The sequence below is a fragment of the Lagopus muta genome, chromosome 2 (assembly GCF_023343835.1).
Source record: "Lagopus muta isolate bLagMut1 chromosome 2, bLagMut1 primary, whole genome shotgun sequence".
Classification (NCBI taxonomy): domain Eukaryota; kingdom Metazoa; phylum Chordata; class Aves; order Galliformes; family Phasianidae; genus Lagopus; species Lagopus muta.
This window is the reverse complement of record NC_064434.1, coordinates 92494556-92514788: the sequence shown is the minus strand read 5'-3', so window position 1 is coordinate 92514788 and position 20233 is coordinate 92494556. Positions and strand designations below refer to the sequence as shown.

Sequence of the window (20233 nt, the reverse complement as noted above, 5' to 3'; positions counted from 1 at the left end):
GACTTTCCACAGAGAAGGAGCCATGAGCTGAGGGTGACCCCACCATAACCATTCCTTTACCAATGCAGTCCCACAAAGTCCCTTTGGCTCCACAGGGGCAGAGCTGAGTGCTGGATTGTGCTTATCAACTATTTAGATGCAACCAGGGAATGAACCAGGTCCAGTCAAGGCAGCAGGAGATGGGATTACAAAATGGGCCCAGGAAGATGAGGCCAGAGACAGGCACACCTAATAGTATTACCCAAGGATGGCCTGGGTGCCCAGGGCTGAGCTATTTGGAGCTCCTGGTTCATAGGCAAAGGGTATGGGCAGGTGTCCCAAGTGAGACCAATCAGCGCCATTAAGGTTTACCAATGCCCTCAGGATCCTGGTAAGGATTGTCTTAAGAGTGGAGGTGTTAGCAGCTCCAGAAAGTCAATTATGATGCTATACACTGAATGCCAATTTATGGTGGATGAGTTCTATCAAGTAGAACAGCAAGAAAGAAAGGAGGTTTTTAAAGGAGAATTTTGGAAGGCAGCAGGGAATGGTCAAGAAACTGGTGCTGGGACTGCATCAGTGTGCTTCCTCTACAGGTAAGTTGAGAGTTTTAATATGAAACTGTTTTGAGTTATTGGAGGCAAAAAGTACCGGTGGATTTTGTACAGAATAGAGCAAGATTTGTCTATCCCAATAAGGCCTGAACAAATTATATTAAAATTATATTAACTTCCTAAAGCAGTTCACTTCTACTCTCAAATGAAGCTCAGGACAGTGTCAGATAGAAAGATTTTTTTAATTATTTTTTTATTTTATTTTATTTTTAATAAAGGCGGCCAGAAAGTGAAGATAACAGTATTTGTAGGCAAGTTCTGGTCATTTAACCTTGACATGGTCACCATGTTGGATAGAGTGCTGGCTGAATGGAAGCTAGGCTTCCTATTCACCTTCACAACATTAGCCTGTGCTGTTTTTGTCCTGACTCTGTTTTACTGAATGCCCTTCATGTAAATTGGTAATATACATACCTGTCTTGGTTATGCAGTGATTTGAAGACTGATAAGAGGAGTAAAAAATAATTTATTATCTTAAAATTGATATTGACATACTGTAGCCAAAATAGGTACTGAAAGACCATGTCTACATAATGAGCTTCTTAACTAACTCTGTTTTGGGCTGTGGAAAAAAGTTAGAGATGTGTATACATAATAATTAGGAAGAACATAAATGTCCAAATAACTCAACTGTTTTTGCAAGTCCAGAATATGTTGCTTGTATTAGTAAAGATTGCAATTCATCTGATACTGGAAGGCAGACTTGAAAGTCTGTGGTATTATTACAAAAAGAAAAGACTGAGCTGAATATTTTGTAAGAACAATCTAAGCTTTGAAAAGAAAATCCCCAAATAAAATCAGGCAGCCCTTCATGTGTGTGGCTGGAGTCTATGGTGTAAGGAGGAAGGCAGACACCTGCATTTATTTAAGTCTGCTTACTACATAATTCAGGGTAGTGGGGTGAACTAAGGATGAAGCATTAACTTCAGCATAGAATTTTTATTCTGATCACTGAAGCCTAAAGTTATTAAAGGAACAAACACAATTATGACATCCTAGGGGAATGGCATGCTTATAAATCTGAGTATGCTGCCTGTTTCTAGCAGAGCATGTACGTATGGATCTGTGTACTGCATGCTTGTTATTTTAACTAGGTTTGCTGCAGCTGTTGCTCTGCAAAGAGCCATTTAACCCTCAGGGGAAAGAGGAACTTCAGAAATCCTCAAATTAATATCTATTAAGGAAGATGACTTTTAAATAAATTCATTGTTTGTGTGATTAAAACTCTTATCCCTTGAATAAGAACAAAGAATAATCTCTTTGCTAGTTCCAGACCTTTCCTAGCTCCCAGCTAGTCAATTTATAGCACCATAAAATATTAAATAACAGCTTCCTCTTCCTCTAGTCCTTCAAAATGATGAGAATCTATTTTCATGATTGGGAGGGATGTGATTACTTTCTGAAGCATAGATGCCTGTATTCTTTAAATTTAACCAGTGTATGTGATTTTCAGATTGGCTTTTATGTAAATATTTTGAGCATCAGATATCTCATCATTACCTACTATGCATGCACAGGAATGCTGTAAGTCCCAGTCTTTTAAGTGCCTGCCAGCAGATTGTGTATATTATATAAAGGACATTAGATTTCATCTGACAGCCTCAACTTCACTGTTGTCAGTGCAGAGTACATTGTAGTTTTTTGGAAGTGTCAGCAGAAAAACAAACAAAACCGAAAAATAGAACAACAAAAGAACACATCAGGTTGTTCTGTTCCAAAGAATAGGCTGTTAACTCTTGAGCGGGCTCTCCTAGTGTATTAACAGCCTCCAGAAGAGTTCTACCTCCTCTCAGTTTCTTCCTGGCACTGAAGACCTTGTTTTGGTGTGCTGCTCTTCCTCTTTGCTCCACTGCCTGTGGCTGAGGGTTCTTACCCCTCCTGTTCTTCTCCAGCTCCCTGTTTACCTTACTGGGAACCCTTCTAACGCTGCTGCTTCTTCTCACATCTCTTTCTCTCTTCTTTCTTAGTGGTAGTGCCATCCAAACAGCTGCCAGCCTGTTTCCAGGGAACATATTTTTGTACGTCACTACGTCTCAGCACTGCTTTTACTGAATCACTCCTGCTGTTCCTCCTCCAGTTTCTCTTCTGTCCTCGGCTTCCTCCTGTTCTGCTTGAGTTCGTTGTCATATGCATAGCTGAAAGTGCATGACTTCCAGCAGTGCCCTAAGATAGTATCTGTAATAACCACAGATGAAAACAAAATTGGAAATCTCTATAATCTGGGAGATTGTGAAAAGAGAACTTGGTTCTCTCCAGTTGAACAATTCACCGCATTTTAGAATTTTTCTAAGTTATAGAAATTAAAAATCTTGCAGGTACACTAAGAACAAAATAAAGCATAGATGTGTTAAATAAAGGTTGTGTCAAATTATTCTGCTAATCTCTTGAGACGACAGCTGGTTTCTCAGGCAAGGAAAATGCAGCAGATAGTGTCTGTCTTGACTTTAGTAAACTGCCACTAGGGAAACTCTACGTGAAGATTTGGATTAATAGAAGAACTGCAGAACTGATAAGAAAATGGCAAGAGAGAAAGCAGATTGTGTTGAAAGGGGAAATATTGGACCAGAGCGTTCTTTACACACAAAGATTTGTAAGATTTTCCTCTTAAAAACCTTGCCACAAATATTGAGAATGTGCCTGTAACATCTATCACTGAAACAATTTAGAAGGCCCCCTGTGGAGAAGGCCTAGAAAATTGTAGGTGGAAAAGATGGATCTAGAGAACTGTTCATGATAATAATAATTAATAAAGTTGAACAATTATTACTAATTACAATTACTTATTAATTACTAATAACTGCATTTCCAAAGAAGGGCAGCAATGGTGTGAAGGGTCTGGAGTACAGATACTATGATGAGCAGCTGAGGGAACTGGAATGGTTCAGTCTGAAGAAGGGGGGGTTCAGGGGAGACCTTATCTCTCTCTGCAACTGCCTGAAAGGAGGTTGTGGTGAGGTGGGGATTGGCCTCTTTTCCTAGGTATCAGCAACAGGGTGAGAAGAAATGGCCTTAAGTTGCACCAGCAGAAGTTCAGATAGGATACTAGGAAACATTTATTCTCAGAAAGACTGGTAATGTATTGGCACAGGCTGCCCAGGGAGGTGGGGGAATCACCATTGCTGGAGGTGTTCAAGAGTCATGGAGATGTGGCACTGAGGCACATGGTTAGTGAGCATAGTGAGGATTGGTTGGTGGGTCAGCATGATGATCCTAATGGTCTTTTTCAACTGTAATAATTGTATGATTCTACTAACTATAACCTTTATTATATCAACAAGCAAAGTCACATCATGATGGTACAGTTTCACTTACTGGCCTGGGACAATCTAAGCAGAGAATGTCTCAGAAAAGTACTTCCTATTCGTTGCTCCTTACTACGTTTTCACTCTTGCCCTTGTCAATGTGCTGACAGTGCTCAGAAGGCCAGTAGAATGGGAAAAGTCAACATCTTATCTTGCAGGGCTCATTTACAGCCAGTTCAGCCCACTGGTATCAGCAAAGGAGTGGAGACACCCAAATGGGATGAGGGAAGGGTGCCCGTAAGTGTGTCTGCAATATGATCGTGCACACAGGGGGATTTTTGTAGACAGCCCTGCAACTGCTGCTATACTCCCATTCCCAACCAGCTGTTTAAACAGTATCTGGAACAAATTTTAGAGTTGTTTTTCCGCTTTACTGAGGAATTGAGTTGAAAACAATTCTGAGTCAAAAGGGAAGGAATAAATATGCTTCTGCATCATCTTAGCCTGCCTCTGATTTTTTCCAGTCTTTGCACTATGGACAGAACAACTCACAGGACAGGGCATTTAAAATGAATAATTGTAACAACTGGTTCAGTATAATGACAGTGCTTCATTACCCGTGCTTCTTCCTTTCTATACAATTTGGTGGTTTTGTCTTGCTTTGTCAAAATAACAAGAAATCTTGTTATTATTCTCATGAAGGGAAACAATAAACTTAAACCTGTGCCTAATGCTAACAGTATTGGCAAAACATAGGCATGTAAGTTCACTTTTCAGCATAGAAATAAATCAGGAGTTCTCCTTGAGTCCGTGTTGGGACCAAAATCAGTCAGTGTATTTTTTCCCGGTGGATATTATATTTGTAGAAACCCTATTTGAGTAGAAGTGCTTTACTGTGTGATCTGGAACAAAGTTGAAAGGCAACATGGCAGTCCTCACTTGTAAGATACGTATTGGATGAGCAGAACCATGGCTTACCAAAATTAGCCTGCAAGCAGTGCATCCACTTCTTGCCTGTTTAGTGATTTATTGTTCAGCCCTTCTCAAAAGCCAAGCAGATGAGCTCTGCACTGTTGCAGTCTTCCAGTTATTTCTCAAATAGGTCACATTCAAAAGAGGAGGAAAATGCAAATAAAGAATAGATGACTGTGATGCGGTTCACATCTAAGAGGAAAGGTCACAGTTTCATGGATAGGTGCATACAGAATAAAACACTGTAGGGCATAAGAGCTGTCAGAGTATACAGAAGCATCAGAGAACTTACGATGAGGAATCCAGTGCAAAAGCTGGAATTATTGTCTGCCTACTCTCCTGCATCCTATACCAGCTTTTAAAATCCCATGTCTCCCAGTCTTCTCTACTGTGCACTTTGTTAAAAAGTTACAATAATTATAACATTCACACATTAATCCTGATTGTCTCTATATGAAATTCTGTCTGTTCTTGAGGGGGGAAAGTATACAATCAATTTCAATTACACAGCTGAAATGCAAAAATTATTGAATTGCCATACTAGTGCATGCAGTAAACATGTGACGCTATATAGGGAAGTGTGTAACTGATTAGAAAATAAATATCAACCCAAAATCATGTGGCTGTATATTTGATTCTTGCATCTTACAGAGTCAAGGATCTCTGTGGAATTTGTAAGTGACATTTCATTACTTCAGATTCGCAATGATGAATAATCTTGTATGCTGTTGGCCTAAGAGAAATATTACAATAGTAACTAGCTCATGATTCATTTGTTGGTTTTTTGTTTGTTTGTTTGTTTTTTGTTTATTTGTTTTGCTGTATTTCCTAAGGGATGCATGTCTAGACTAAAAATGTTTAAACCAACCCTTGGTAAAGGTAATTAATTTTTCCCAGAATACGAAACATAGGGAACTGATAAACAGCAGTGCCTAGATACTGAAAAACACCTCTGGCCAATAATATTCTTAAAATTATGGAAGCATAGCTTTATTTTATTTGACTCTTTTTATTAGTAGCTTTCTGTGCTGTTCTTAATCCTGTTGAGTGACCTAAGGCTGGATTCCCACATTGACAATATTGCAACTCTAATGAAATCGTTAGACATATAATATATAAAGCGTTACATGTGAGGAACAAAATACAAGTGGGGTTGGTTGATTTAAATCAAAATAATGAGCTCGCCTATACATTTAAATCAGTAAAAAGGAAATCTTGGCCTGAAAATACATTAATGAGTCATATTTTTAATTTTTCTTATTTCATTCCTTATGATGGTTCTTCTTGGTCACTAGGAAACAAACACATGTTGGCAAGTGTTATCTTTATTACAGTTCCTTAAGCTGAATTGGAGGATGTGTTAGATATGTGCTTGTTTGTTGAAGGAGAGGTAGAGCTTAATGTGCATTTACTGCATCCTTGGTTTTATTATGGTGGAAGATTTTGATTGATTTTTTTTTAATCAGATTGTTTAGAAAACTCATCGCCCATGTCAAAGCGTGTTTGTCTGAAGCCACAACTCAGAGATGTTCAGAATTCAGATAAAAAGTGTGGAAATAGCATTTGGAAGAATAACCATTTTGAAGGAGTTAAAATTAATCTGTGTGGTAAACATGCACAAAAATAAGTTTATGTAAGCACATCCTATATTTAAAATTCAGTTAGAAACCTGAAGTATTATCTGTATAAAAAAAAAAAAAAGGAAGTGAGCTGGAAGGAGTCACTCATTTTCGCCTGGTTCTTTTTCACAGCATAGAAAAGAAAAATCCAGTTTCATACTTTTTGAAGTCTTGCTAGAGATTGCAGCTTGAATAGAAGCAATCATTAAACTGAACTAACTGGATGAATGGAAATGAAGAAGATAATTTACTTTATATCTGCAGAAAGTTAAGCAGGCCCTGGTTTCAGATTTTCAGTTATTTCTGCTTAATGCTTGAGCAGAACAAGCCTCAGGTCGGGCTGCAGTGTGCCGCCATTCTAAATTATTCCAGAGCTAAATAGCAGTATAGGAGTTTAGGACGTTGTGGTATTCCTTCTCTGATAAGTTGGCTTTAATTCACCCTGACACACACCAGGAGAGCAATGATAACTTTCTGCAAGCAAAATAAACTATGGTGGGAAGAGCTTGGCTTTGTCAGTAGAACCATGGGCTGATTTAATTTCCGCTTTATTCTGTTTTATTTAAGTGATGCTAGGTTCAGAAGATCACAGACTTGCATGTGACATTTCGTAAGGATTCATAAATTATGCAGCCAGAGTTGTGAGGTTACAAAGGCTGGAAACAACAAGTGCTTCCTGCATTATAAATGAAATGCTTACTTACAAAGATGACACAGCTATATTAATTTTAAGGAGTAGATATGATTAAAAGGACAGGCCTATACTGTTTAAGATATTAATAAGAAGCAACTCATTTTCAAGAAGAAACTAAAGCGCTCTGCAAATTTAATTCTACATCTTCTTCCTTTTCCAGCAATTTTAAATGTTGGTTTTTTTTTTCCCATGTGTATTAGCCTCATGTGCAAGTAACAAATCCTGCATCAAGGTTCACATACAAAACTATAAATTGTCATCACCTCCACTGACAGAAAATTTAGCTTGTTCCCTGCTGCCCTACACTGGTAGACACAGCTGGGGTGTGCTATCTTCCCAGAGTTCTTAAGTGTAATTGGAGTGTCTAATTGGAGTATCTAATTGGAGGCATGACCCCTGAAATCAAGATGCTGCTATTGCATCTGCTGTCACTGATGCAGTGGCTTGAATGCAGGTCCTTCCCTTTTCCTACTGGTGGGTGTCCTGACCAGAAGCAGTTCTGATGTGACTCCTGGAAAACCCTTCCCATCACCTGTGGCCAGTTTGTCCTGGCTCCATCTCCTCACCTTCCCTTTCCCGTGCCCTCCGTGGAGGGTGCAGCAGTCCTGAGCGTTTCCAGGGATACGTCAGTTTGATTTAACACAGAAGTGCCCAAGGACATGTCATGCCTGAGAAGGGATTTTGAGGTTGACTGTGGCTCTTGGGAGCATCTCTGAGCGACTGCTTCTTTTCAGCTATTCCTCCAATAGGATTGTGCAGGAGTGGCTGTGGGCTGCCACCCTCATTAGGAGGAAGGATCCACTGTGTCCCCTTGGCACAAAGCAAGCATTACCAAGTGGTGGCACAGACACCTTGGGTGAAGTACATGTGGGAGCACTGGGACCTCCTCTGGTCTTAGTTAGAGGCTGCAAGGGTTAGGTGGTGAGTTGGTTTGGAGTTGCTTGAAGAACACAGATTGGAGGAGAAGATGACATTAAGTGGAATAATAAGAATAGTGGGCCATTGTGAATGAGGTAGCCTTTCAGCCTTTTTGGTAGTAGATTGCCTGTCTTGGAACTTGTTGCTGTTTGCATGGCATGCACATTCTCTGTTGTTGTTGTTGTTGTACATGGATGTTTTTGTGCCTGTGAAGTGTATTACATAGTGACTTGCTTATTTTTCTGCTTACACTTCTGGCTTATTCAAAGAAGAATAGAGCTTAATGATCTTCTTGATTGTATAGGTAAAACTTGTGACTTATGCCAAGTACCCACCCCTGGAACTCTTATTTGCTGTTCTGTTTCTCCTTGATAATTTGAACATCTCCCTTTCTTCCAGCAGCTTGTTGTGCTGCTTTGGATGAAACTCAGCCAAGTGAGAAAGGATATCCAATCATGCTGAGGTTGGGAGCTTTCTGCAAGGATGGCAGTGAGGCTGTGATTCACATCTTAAACAGGGCAGGGTTTTTTGAGGCAGCTGAAGCCTCAGGGAAGCTTAGGCATTAGTGACCCTTAAGGGATTAAAGAGAGTTTGGATTTTCACAGGCATTTCACTAATGAAATTACAGGTTCATAATTTCATTTCACTTGGAAGGCTAGATGCTACTCTGAGCACATCCTTCCTTTCCTTGTTACAGTGGTATGTGGATAGCTCAATTAACATCACCAGCCACAAGGAAGCATAAACAGCCAAAGGCACAAAACGCTGTGCCTGCGTGGCTTTCACAGGAACAGGCAGAAACTGTTAAAGGGATGAAAATGACTTTTTCTTTGTATGAGACGAGGAAGCCCTCGGCGCGTTTGCTCTGGTGGCCTTTCTGCTTTAGTCCTAATAAGGCTTTTTACTGTGAGCTGGCCTAAGATAACCTGCTTCTGCCATGTTTGCAGGCTCCTTACAAAGTGTGTGTGTAGGCAGTCTGGTCCTGCCACAAGCTGCAAAGCCTCAGAATCCCTCTGCTGCCTCTGAAATAGAATTTGGTGATGGAGGGAGCCCAGGTCCCGGTGGTGGTGCATGAAAAGCCTGTCTCCATCATACTGTCACAGCTGAAGACAAATGCAGAAAGCAGGGCATATCTTTAATATTATTATACATTGTGTATACACACCCTTCATTGTGTGTATGTAACAAACTGAAATGAGAGTGATGTCTCTCAAGAGCAAGTGCAGCCATTTCTGAGGTAACAACATCAGCAGTTTTTCAGTGAATTGCCATACGGCAGCTTTGCAGGCACAGAAATGCATCAGATCTTGATTGGAAATCACCTGAGCAGCAGCATGAATTTACAGAATGCAGTAAGATTTGGCAATGAGGGGAGAGGGAAATGAAGAAGACAAGTGTGGAAATTGAGAAAAAGATTCTGGGAAGTGCAGAGAAAAGGAAGGATTCTTTCTCCTGGTTTATTTTAGGCATATCTGAAATTCAGCTGTGATACGACGATCCCATGTGACTACAGAGATGTAATTTACCCCTTGCCTTTCTGTTCACTTGACTTCTGTTGGGAGCACTCTTCTAGCAATGGAGAGTGGCTGTCTTTGCAGCTCACTTCAGACACAGCAAGCTGCTCACTGACATACAAATGTGGTGAAGTGTGTTTGCATTACCCTAGCACCAGGAATGGGAATAGCTGTATTTGTCATTGAGCAATTTGCCAGTTTACAGACTTCATAAAAGTCTGTTTTCCAAAGGAATAGTCTGTTAATGGAGATACTCACGTCTGATCAGAATATTTTCTTGAGACTCTGAGCTGATGTGAGAGCACGCTGTATGAATTTGCAGATTGACTGAGAAATGTATCCATTAGTATGAGGAGCTGTTACTTTAATTCAGAACTGAACAGGATTTGGGAACTTCTGGTATTTTTCAGATAACTGCCTTCTGATATTGCAGGCTTTTCATCCAGAGACAAGATGAACCATTGTATGTGAGAGAACATACAGTGCAGGATTCCAGCAATACACATCATTCAGATGGACTGTAACTGTTTTACACCCTAAGGAAAGCACTGCTTTTTTTTTTGATTCATTTGTCATAATTTTTGTCTGGCCAACAACAGCAAGTATGTAAGGTAAAACAAAAACCCATATAAAATACCTCCACTCTATCCAGGTTAAAAGCTTTGTGATGGTCCAGCAGTACAAATACAATAAATACCACAACCAAAGTACATTCTGTACCAACTACATGCTGTGCTGGTAATGATGAATTTGCATAGTCCTGAGCCTCATCAGAAAGTGTTATTGCTTACTGTATTTTAAGCAGTATTCCTTAAGGGTGCCATGATACAGAAAGTCTTCTAGTTAGATTAATCTAACTAAGGGATTTAATGCCATGCAATAGCATCCCATAAAATTGGTGCTGGTGACGCAATGTTGATTTTGAAGGTAGCTGCTGAAGTTTCTAAATTTTTGCTGTTGTAGATACTATGGAAATTGACTGCTTTAATTGATAGGTGTTCTGTATATTTTTTACTAGCAGACGCTGATAATCCCTTTTTCCCTTTTTCTAACCAGGAAAACAGTACAGGAGACAAAGTAAAATTTATTCTTTTTATCCCCAGTGACTCATTGAAGGAGTTGTAAAGAAATAGAATTCATTGTCATTCTAACTTATTTTAAAACTTATTTGATTTACTCTTTCCTGCTAGATAACACTTTCCTGCTACAACCATGGCTTTCCCATTTATGAGATTTTTATGGTTCTTTCCCAAGATTTATCTTACAGCTCTGGCTGAAAACACTTTTTGTCTGATTTATTCAGGTTCTAAAATGACCAAAGCAACAGATGTCCAGTCTGTGACATGATACTGCTCCTTTCATTGAATAAAATACTGTATCACAATTCTGAGGAGCTGCTTCTAGTAACATAGGTTTGATAAGGGAAAGAAATCGAAGATGACAAGACGAGAATACTTACTGTACCATTCATTCTGTGTTCACTCATTTTTGACAGCATAAGATTGATTTTAGCAAAATAAGGTTATATTATATAGAAATTATTGTCATGTAAAGAGTCCAGCTCTGATTCATTGAGGTCAACTGGAAGACTGCAGTTCTCAGGAGTGTTTTAGCATTGCTGTTCTTGAATATTGTACCAGAAGATTCAGACCTAAAGTAGAAAACACTGAGACTTAACTCTCAGATAAATAAGCTGTTGAACTACTTAGCATGCTGTATTGCTTGTACAGTCAGCCTATGTGGCTATTTCTTGAAACTTCTTCCTCTCTTCAGGAACAAGCAATGGAAATACTGCATGGAAGCAGTGATCCTGTGCTGCTTCCGTGTGTCATATCTCATTCAGTGGCTGAATAAGCTCACTGCTGGGTTTGTATAAACTAGGGATACAGAAATTAATTTTTCTTTCCATATTCCAGTTCCTTCCCAGGAGTGCCCTCTGGGCATTGCATGTTCTGCTCCCAGACTGCTCAATTCAACTTACTTGCAAAATGAATGAAAATCTTTGCTTGTTAAAGGTCACCAGAGAAATGACAGCAGGGTCACTGAATTGAGCTGCATGGGGGAGAAGAATGTTCTTGCTTTCTGTGTTGAGTTTTGTGCTGACAATCCCACTATCTCTAACTTTGCATATTTGACTTAATGAAAACTAAGGAATAAGCTTGACTAATTTTTATATCCTGCAGACTGTATGTGACCCCAGCATCATTCTCTCTGCTCTCCCCTTCCCTTTTTTTCTGAGGCTTAACAGTTAGCAATTTATGTACTTTGATGCAGTTAATAAGAAAATGTGTGTATTTCAAGGCAGGCTATAATATTCTTTACCTGACTACAATCTCGGAGGTGTCCAAAGTAACAAAATCAAACTACATATCTGTATGGGGACTGTTGAGTCTCAGCCTGAACCACTGATTGAGCACCTGGGAAAGGATCAGGTCAGACCTTGAAGCACAGGTGAAGGCTATTCGGCTGGGTGACTGGAAGGGTGGAGCCTGGTTGCACCTCTGAGAATTAATTTAAGGGCTGACCCCTACTGGGGAAGGATCTCTGGCTGGAGTTCTCTTTCTTGTGTAGTTTTTCTCTATGAGCCTAGCTAGATCTTTGGAGACGAGCGAACATTCCTTTCCTGTTTGTCCTTTTGCCTTTCCACCGTACTAATCTTTCTAACTGTAACAAGGTCATATTATTCTTTTGCTTAATGGAAAATTAATCAAGATCGTTGCTGACTTTATTGAATGATGTAAGTTTGGTGCTTGAAAAATAAGAGTCTTCTTTTTAATCTCCAGTAAGAATGGACAGCCCTCCTCTATTATTAGGTATTGTCTACAGTATGTAATCTCATGATTGTATTTCTCCTTGGTTGTCATGTTAGCAAACTATAGAGTCTTAGATGATTTGCACTGGAAATTTTGAGCCATGTGGCAGATGAATAGACTTGAACTTCAGAAATCTTTTCCACTTGGCTATTGCACTAACCCATTTCTCCTTGTGATAAACTTCACTGCATGGAAGAGTAAAGCTGGCTAAGAGCAGATGCTCAAGAAATTCCTTACTCAGAGGCTGATGAGGTCCTGGCACAGCTGCCCAGAGAGCTGTGATGCCCTATCCCTGGAGGTGCTCTGGGATAAGTTGGATGGGGCCCTGGGCAGCTGAGCTGGTGGGTGGCAACCCTGCCTGCACCTGGGTGTTGGGGCTGGGTGGGCTCTAGGATCCTCTTCAGCCCAAGCTATTGCAAGATTCTCTGCTCCTTTTGTGTTGGCTCAGCAGTACGAAGAGAGAATGCCAGTGGCATCTCTTTTTTTTGAAGTGCCACTGATATATGAGCACTGCTGAGGCTGGAGGTCACGGATGACTGCATGGATGTCGGCATTTGTGCTGGGCTCTAGCCATCCTGCATCAAATCACTTTTTGGAAATGGGAGCCTGCTGGGAGAGTTCAATACAGGGACCTTGACCCATGGGATGTAATCAGGAAAATGCCAGGCCTTCTCGTGGCTCTTCTGAGCCTTTCAGTGGTTTGGGAAACAGATTTGTTTTGAAAAGTCTTCTACTGTAATACCTTAATTGTCCCTGACTGTATGACAGAGGCACTTTGTGCTTATCACACAGGAAGTAGCTGAGGCTTTCCAGTGCTAAAACATTAAAGACAAAATGTGATGATTTATGAGTTTTTCAAGCACCTCTCCCATCAGCATTAATTGCCCTCCTGCTGTTTCTGCTGCAAAACTCTTTTGCTCTTTCAGTATGCAGTACTTGTTCAGTACTGTGATAAGCCATGGCTAGTTTGCAGTTAAAAAAAAAAAAAAAAAAAGCCTCACTTTATGCAAATGATGTTGAAATAGGTTTGATTAAGTGATAAACAGTCACATTTAATGATTGCAACTGTTGGCTTTTTGTTTGTTATTTTACAGTTAGTTTTATGGATATAAATGGCTTTACAAAATCCCTTCTGGCATGAATGCTGTAATACAGCACTCTCATAAAAGTGTTTTAAGAGTTTAGTAGGGCCACCAGGGCAGATTCATAGGGAAAACGCATATCTCTAGCATTAGAGTGTCTTTTATCCCTTTGGTGGATGTCCTGTACACCTAAAAATCTCCCTGTACCTAGCAGCTTAAATTCTGTTTAAATGCATGATGCAGTTAGGCTTCATACCCTTTTCTTTATTTCCTCTTCCACTCTGCTTCTGGCACATTATTATTCTTTCCAATAATAGTACAAGGCCTCTAGAACCCAATAGACCCCAGGAATAATTATAGATACATTAGTGTGCTGTCCCCACAGGTAGATTGAGTCAGTGCTTAATTTCTGTATAGGTCAGCTGTTGAGGAATGTACTTGCTCTTGATTTCTCCATAGTTACCTGACAGGACAGAAATATTTCTGTCCCTCGTGTATTTGTCCTGTGGCTGGAGGCTGGTCCTCTCCCGAGTCTGGAGCACCCAGTACCCATATATGGTTGATAATGAACATTAACGGGGAGATTAACTAATGGGGAAACCTAGACAAGGTGTGATTATGGCTGCATGAACACAGTTTGATTGTATCTTTGTCTGACTTAGGGTTTGATGATCTACAAGCTTGTGCGGATCCTGGAGCTCCTGAGCACGGATACAAGACTCCCAGTGCAGGTGTTTTCTTTGAAAGCGTGGTAGTCCGGTTTCATTGCCAAGAAGGATACAGGCTTAATGGTACTTCAAAAAAACTTTGTGTGAGACACTTTAATGGCTCCCTGAGCTGGAAACCAAGTGATAAACCTGTGTGCCTACAAGAAGGTAAGTCAGTTTTCTTAAAGCAATTCACCAGTGTTAGTGCTTCTCATTTGTATGTGTACCTTGTCCTTGTGTCTCAGCACAAACCACAACAGGCTGGAGTCCATTTTATTGGATCTTATTTGATACATACTGGAGTTTCTCATCCGTAATCACCATTCCTCTGTTAAGTTTGTACTGTGAGAGGTTCTGTGTGCGTGCCTATGTGTTGAAAGGGACATAAAGGAATCTCAAGGAAAAAAAGTAATCCTTCTACCCAGTTACAGATCAATGCAGAGAGAAATAAGAAAACAATCTCTTCTCAGTAAAGTGTTTATAGCTATTTGTTAAAACTGCCTACTTAATACTTCTTTCTGTAATATCTTACTAGAAAAATATAATTAACTTCCATTGCCACTGTTCCTGCTAATCAGGAGTTTTAAACAATTGTGTTTTATGGTGTGTGCACGATTCAAGTAAGAAAATCAAATATGCATAAAATGCAAAAATTTAAAGTCACTGTAGAAGTTTACTTTGAGATAAATCAGACTATTATGCATAAAACGACTTATTTTTATTGCAGTGTATTTTTGAATTTGTATTTGGTTTTAACTAATTAGGGCATTAAATTACTCTCTTCTTCCAGGAATTTTTAGAAGCGGGATTAATATGAATATCATAAATATAAATTTTGGCCAAAAATACCCCCCAAGCAGCGTATTTATTCCACTAAGTATATTAAAGCTATAACTTGTTCTTTATGTTGAATTATTTTGATCAACAGAGCTATTAAAATCAACAGACATGAAAAGTGTTAGTTAAATCAAGTGTGCACATTTTACTGTTGTCTTTCCATTGAAGATATCAGCAATTGCTTCACTGATTTCAAGGTGGACGGTCCTGTCAATGTGATGCAGTAAGTACTGGGGAGAGCAGCCAGAAATAATTGGCGAGTAGTCCATGGTTTCTCAGGTAGCTGTCCAGTTGGCCAAGTAGAGGTCTTGGTAAAATATGCCATAGGCAACAGAGTCATGAGGGATGCAGTCTTGAGCTCTCTTTTGATATGCACTGAGATTACAATTAGTATGTAGAACGTAAAGGCAGTCAGGCTAGTAGCACCAGCTCATAAATTGTATGATAATGTGCTGTCTGTTTTGAGGGCTATCAAAGGAAAATGAACCTAAGAGTGACTGAACAGCACAGATCCTAACTGGTGGAGCGGCCACAGATGGAACCGGAAATGGGACACACGGGTCAGCTTGTCTTCCATACAGAACGGCTCTTCAGTGGCTTTGTGGAACTACAATGCAGTGGTCTTAGCAGGAATGATACTGAGAACTTCTGAAACATTTAGCAGAATTATGGCCCATGCAAACTCTTCTAGGATAGATTATCAGTGTGGTGATTGTGACACCACGTAAAGACTTGGATCTGCTTTCAAATGAGATTTAACATACAGGCAAACAGATTGGAGTATAGACTCTATACCCCTTGAGCTTAGGGGTAAATTATGGGAGCAAGTCCAAATGACAACTATGACTGCTGATATCAAGAGGGAGCTGGCTGTGCAGTGCAAATAATATTCTGTGTTAAATCACTCTACCCACAGCACTCAGCAGATTTTACCTGATTTTCAATGTTGAAATTATATGCAAGTTTGAAGAAATTCATAGGTCATAGCTGATAGAAATTAACTTCATAAGAAGAAAGGGAGTGGTGGTCATTTTATCAGGTGGTGCTGGCTGAGAAACTTTGATATCTAGGCCTCAAAGTACATATGTAGATAGGATGAAACCCTGGCACAAGTCACGGAATCATTTGGAGCTGTGTTTAATGTCAAAACTAGTGCAGCACGCAACCAAAACATGCACAAGTTATTAGCCTCGTTAATAATGCACATTCCTGTTGAAAATAATGTCCTCAAGCTATGTAGCCACAGATACAATTAAGCTATTGAAAGAAGGGAAGGAGTATCAAGGCAGTGATGTGTTTAGATATTGGTGTTCAACACTGTATCACATGGTATGATCTTTTTACAGACCACAAAAAAAATAGTAATGGAGTTACCATAATAGTAATTTTGAAATAGCACCTGTACCACCCACATTATTTAAATAAGCATTGACCTATTTTATTGAATATTAAGTGCTTTATTTTAATATTTTATTGAATATTAAGTGCTTACTGAGACCTCTTCCAGCCCCAACAGTCCAAATCTATGGAAATCTGTGAAAGAAGTTTCAGATCACAGTGCCTTCAACAGCAGAGCTGACATTAATATCACTGTGATCAAAATTTCCTCCGTTTTTAAAAAAGAAAGAAACTGGAAGATAAGAATGTGATGGATGATGTGACAACAGGTGCTTAGGAGATAATCATTACTTTTCAGCACAGAACACTTAAAAACGATTGCAAGCCAGTGCTCTGATCAAGCAAAGCACTTAAACTTGAGCATAGCTGTAATTATGTGATTAGTCCTCTTAAAGTTCTATTTCCAAAGTTAAGTTAAGCATACAGAAAAATACTTCTTATTATTTAGACTGAAGAGTAGGACCCTGATATGGGATTTAGTGAGGCAAGTGCCTAAGTGCTTTCCTGATTAATGGTGCTTCCCTCAGGTATTGTTAGAACAATCTTAGAATTTAGCTAGGGAATAAAAAATAATTCTTTCCAATGCATAATATAACCAGTGATTCAGAAGAAATACTAAGCAAAGGTTCTGTGGCAATTCATGGGACCTGCCCATTTATTGAAGTACTTTTCAGTGTGGTTCTTGTGTTTACCGGGACCAGAATCATGAGGAAGGAGCATGATGGGGAGGTAGGGAGCATAGGAGCGTGGCACAGGAGCAGAGCAGTCAAGGAGCAGTTAGAACAGTGTTTGTGGGAACAGGCTGCCCAGAGAAGCTGCGATGCTCCATCCCTGGAGGTGCTCCAGGCCAAGTTGGATGGGGCCCTGGGCAGACTGTGCTGAGGTGGCAGCCCTGACCATGGCTGCGGATGGGGCTCTGGGGGTTTTAGGGTCCTCTCCAACTTAAGCTGTTCTGTAATTTACCCTATGTTTTATCTATGATGTAGATAGAAGTCTTCATTGCAGAAATTCTATAATGGCATGTGAAAAGAATTTAGAAATTTGTAATAGCTGCTGCTGAAATAGGAAGTTAATGTTTTAACATTTGTCACTGACCTGTCGCAGGGTGAAACAAGCATTGTATGACATTCACCCAGTTAAGGCAGAGGCTGATCGCCATGGCTACTGGAGTATAAACTCCATGCTTCTGGTGCCAGCTGGTACATGTAAAGGTCAAACACTGCCATCTGAGCCCGAACAGTAAAAACGTTCAGTACTTTGCAGTTGATTTTAAGTTAATTTCAGGAGTTTGGGTTCAGCTAAGGGTAGTTGCGTATGATTTTATACCTGTATGCTATGAAGTATGATTGTTTTTATGTTTGCTATAATAATTTCTAATCACAAGTTAGTGGTATTTACAAAAGGAAGAAAAGGAACTTGTTTAAGAATGTAATCAATCTTAAAACTGCTCTTAATTCTGTTAATTGGATTTAAAACTGTCATTTTTTGTGAAGTGGCAGGAGACTTTAAGTATCAGTGCAAGAATGAAGTTGCATGACTAGGTGCCAGTGAATGCCCTGTCACGAATTGGCTTGCTTAGAGTTATGCTCTCGTGTTGATCTATGGCCTGTTGTGAGTGTAACTTCCATCAATTCTAATGCAGTTATGCACATAAATGCCAAAGCTCTAAGGTAGGAATTTTGTATTTACTGTTTAAGAGCAATATGTCGTGTTGTTCACACTTTAATCTAATCTTCTCCCACTGTGATAATGTGGCTGCTGAGACTGTTGCCCTACTTGTAACAAATGCTGCCTCTTTCCTATGAGATTGAATCTAAATTTACAGTCAGTGTAGGGATAGCAACGAAGCTAAGAACTGTGCCCTGCTCTCCCAGTGCTCCTGCAGGCAGATGCCTTTGAGATGTGCTCAGTGCCTCGTTCTCCCAGTGGCAGGGATGATAAACTGGCAGTAAAAGTAACAGGCTAGAGCACAGTTTGGGCACAATTTCCTCGCATGACATTTAGCACTCATTTCTCTTAGCCTTTGTCCCTGGATCTGTGAGATGACCGAAGACTTTTTTTTTTATCTCCATCTTTTAACACTCTTGCCCAGTGTTTAATTCTTAAGCCTGGTCACGCACCCCTTCATGATGCATGTAACCTGTGCTTGGTGTGATGGCCACTAGTATTGGGAAAAGCCATTGTGCGCTGTTGGAATACAAGCAAAGGCAGCAGGAAGGCATTTAATATGCACTGAAATCTCATGTTTTCCATCTTCAGAATGATTCCACTAGCACAGTAGTATAGATTCAATACTACTGAAAGAGAGAATTTGGATCTTAGTTGTTTGTTTGTTTTTTTTTTTTAAGAGGATAGTGTGCAGAGGAGTTGTTCCTGCATACAGCACATTTTTTGTGACTATCTCCATAGCCCTCCTGCTGAGATGCCTTAACTCTTCAGATGCTGCTGTAAGGAGGGAGGGTGGCCCTCCTTCCCTGTGGCCTGGAAGTAACATCTCTGAGTGATGCTTGAGGCCAGGCTGAATGGAGCCCTGGGCTGCCTGAGCTGGTGGGTGGCAGTCCTGCCCATGGCAGGTGATTGGAACTGGATGGGCTTTAAGGTCCCTTCCAGCCCAAACCATTCTATCATTCTGTGATTCAATGTTCCACTGTATTGTTTGCATACAAATTAAAGCACTTGGACTATTGAGTTTAACAAATCTTGCCTGCTAAAAAATATCCTCCTTTGACACGTGAGAGCATGGTTTGCTGAAGCCAAGGACTCCTAATGTACATCTTCATCAAGAGTAAGCCAGGATGACACCAGTGCCGGGCCTGTCAGCTGCCCCTGCCTGCATAAAGACCAGTGCTTTTGTACCTCTGGAAGAAAAGGAACGTGTTCCTAACTAGGGCATGCTCTTGGCTGACCCATTTTAATATTCACACATTCAGTATAAGCAGATCATGTAGAAGTGGCAGAAAAGAATGTAAGTCATAGCCATTACTGTTTGATGCTGGTTAAAGACACTGTTAAATGGTTTAGTGACTTCCATGGGTTTGCAGAAAAGTGCTTGGAATAAAGCAGTTTTATTTTCTAGGACAGGACATTTTAAAATTCGGTCACTTCTCAGCTTTTCCAAACAGAGTTTGTGCCAGCTAATCCAGTTGTTTGCAGAGAGAGGGCATCTGCAATTTATTCCTGGCTAAGTGCTAAATAATAGAAACTCAGCCAGTGGGAAACCATTTCCTCACGATGTATCAGGAAAAAGCGCTGTAATATTGTCGTACGAAAGTCCCATACTTAGCTGGGGCTTGTAATAGGGCCACTATCAAAGCCAGCCAGGATCTAGTGAGGATATAATGTACAGTGAGCAACTTTGCACTGTCCTCCACCATCATCTATCCGATCAAGTGATTCAATCTATAGCTGTTATTTGGAATAATGAGAATGAAGTCACTGTTATAGATCATTGTTACAGAATCAATTTCCCCCGCTTTGGAAGTGAAATCTCATATGTTACTGCAGTGTATATATACTTCTTTTTTATTTGTGCAGCAACAGAAAGCTGTTGTGCCCAGAGAGTGAGCTGCTCATTGATATTATCTTCTGTTATCCATCTCAGCCCTCCTCCTGCAGGGCTGCAGAGCAGGACCCTCATCCATCTTATCCCAGCTGTGGAAGTGCCCGGGGCAGCCTCTGCATGACAGACAGTAGACGAGGTTTGCATCAGGCATTTCTTATGGGGCAACCTCTGCTGTCTGTCTGCTTCACTGATTAACTTGCCAGTAAGAGTGAAAAATGCTCAGTTTGGAAGGGGGATGCCTACATCCTTAGCCTAGTGCATTTTGTAGGTTCCTGGCAAGGA

At 40.2% G+C, this 20233-nt stretch overlaps 1 protein-coding gene across 4 annotated transcripts in view; it reads left to right on the top strand.

Moving 5' to 3' along the window:
* The first annotated feature begins 384 nt into the window (after nucleotides 1–384).
* SUSD4 (sushi domain containing 4) overlaps nucleotides 385–20233 on the top strand; it is a 45273-nt gene continuing 25424 nt past the window's right edge. For 2 of the 4 annotated variants that reach the window (XM_048937953.1, XM_048937951.1), the window contains exons 1-2: nucleotides 385–575; nucleotides 14110–14322. In XM_048937953.1, the coding sequence (XP_048793910.1) occupies nucleotides 527–575; nucleotides 14110–14322 (262 nt within the window). In that variant the 5' untranslated portion in view covers nucleotides 385–526. Of the gene's footprint in view, nucleotides 576–12091; nucleotides 12366–14109; nucleotides 14323–20233 lie in introns of those variants that run through there. The other 2 variants (XM_048937954.1, XM_048937952.1) reach the window with 2 other exon arrangements.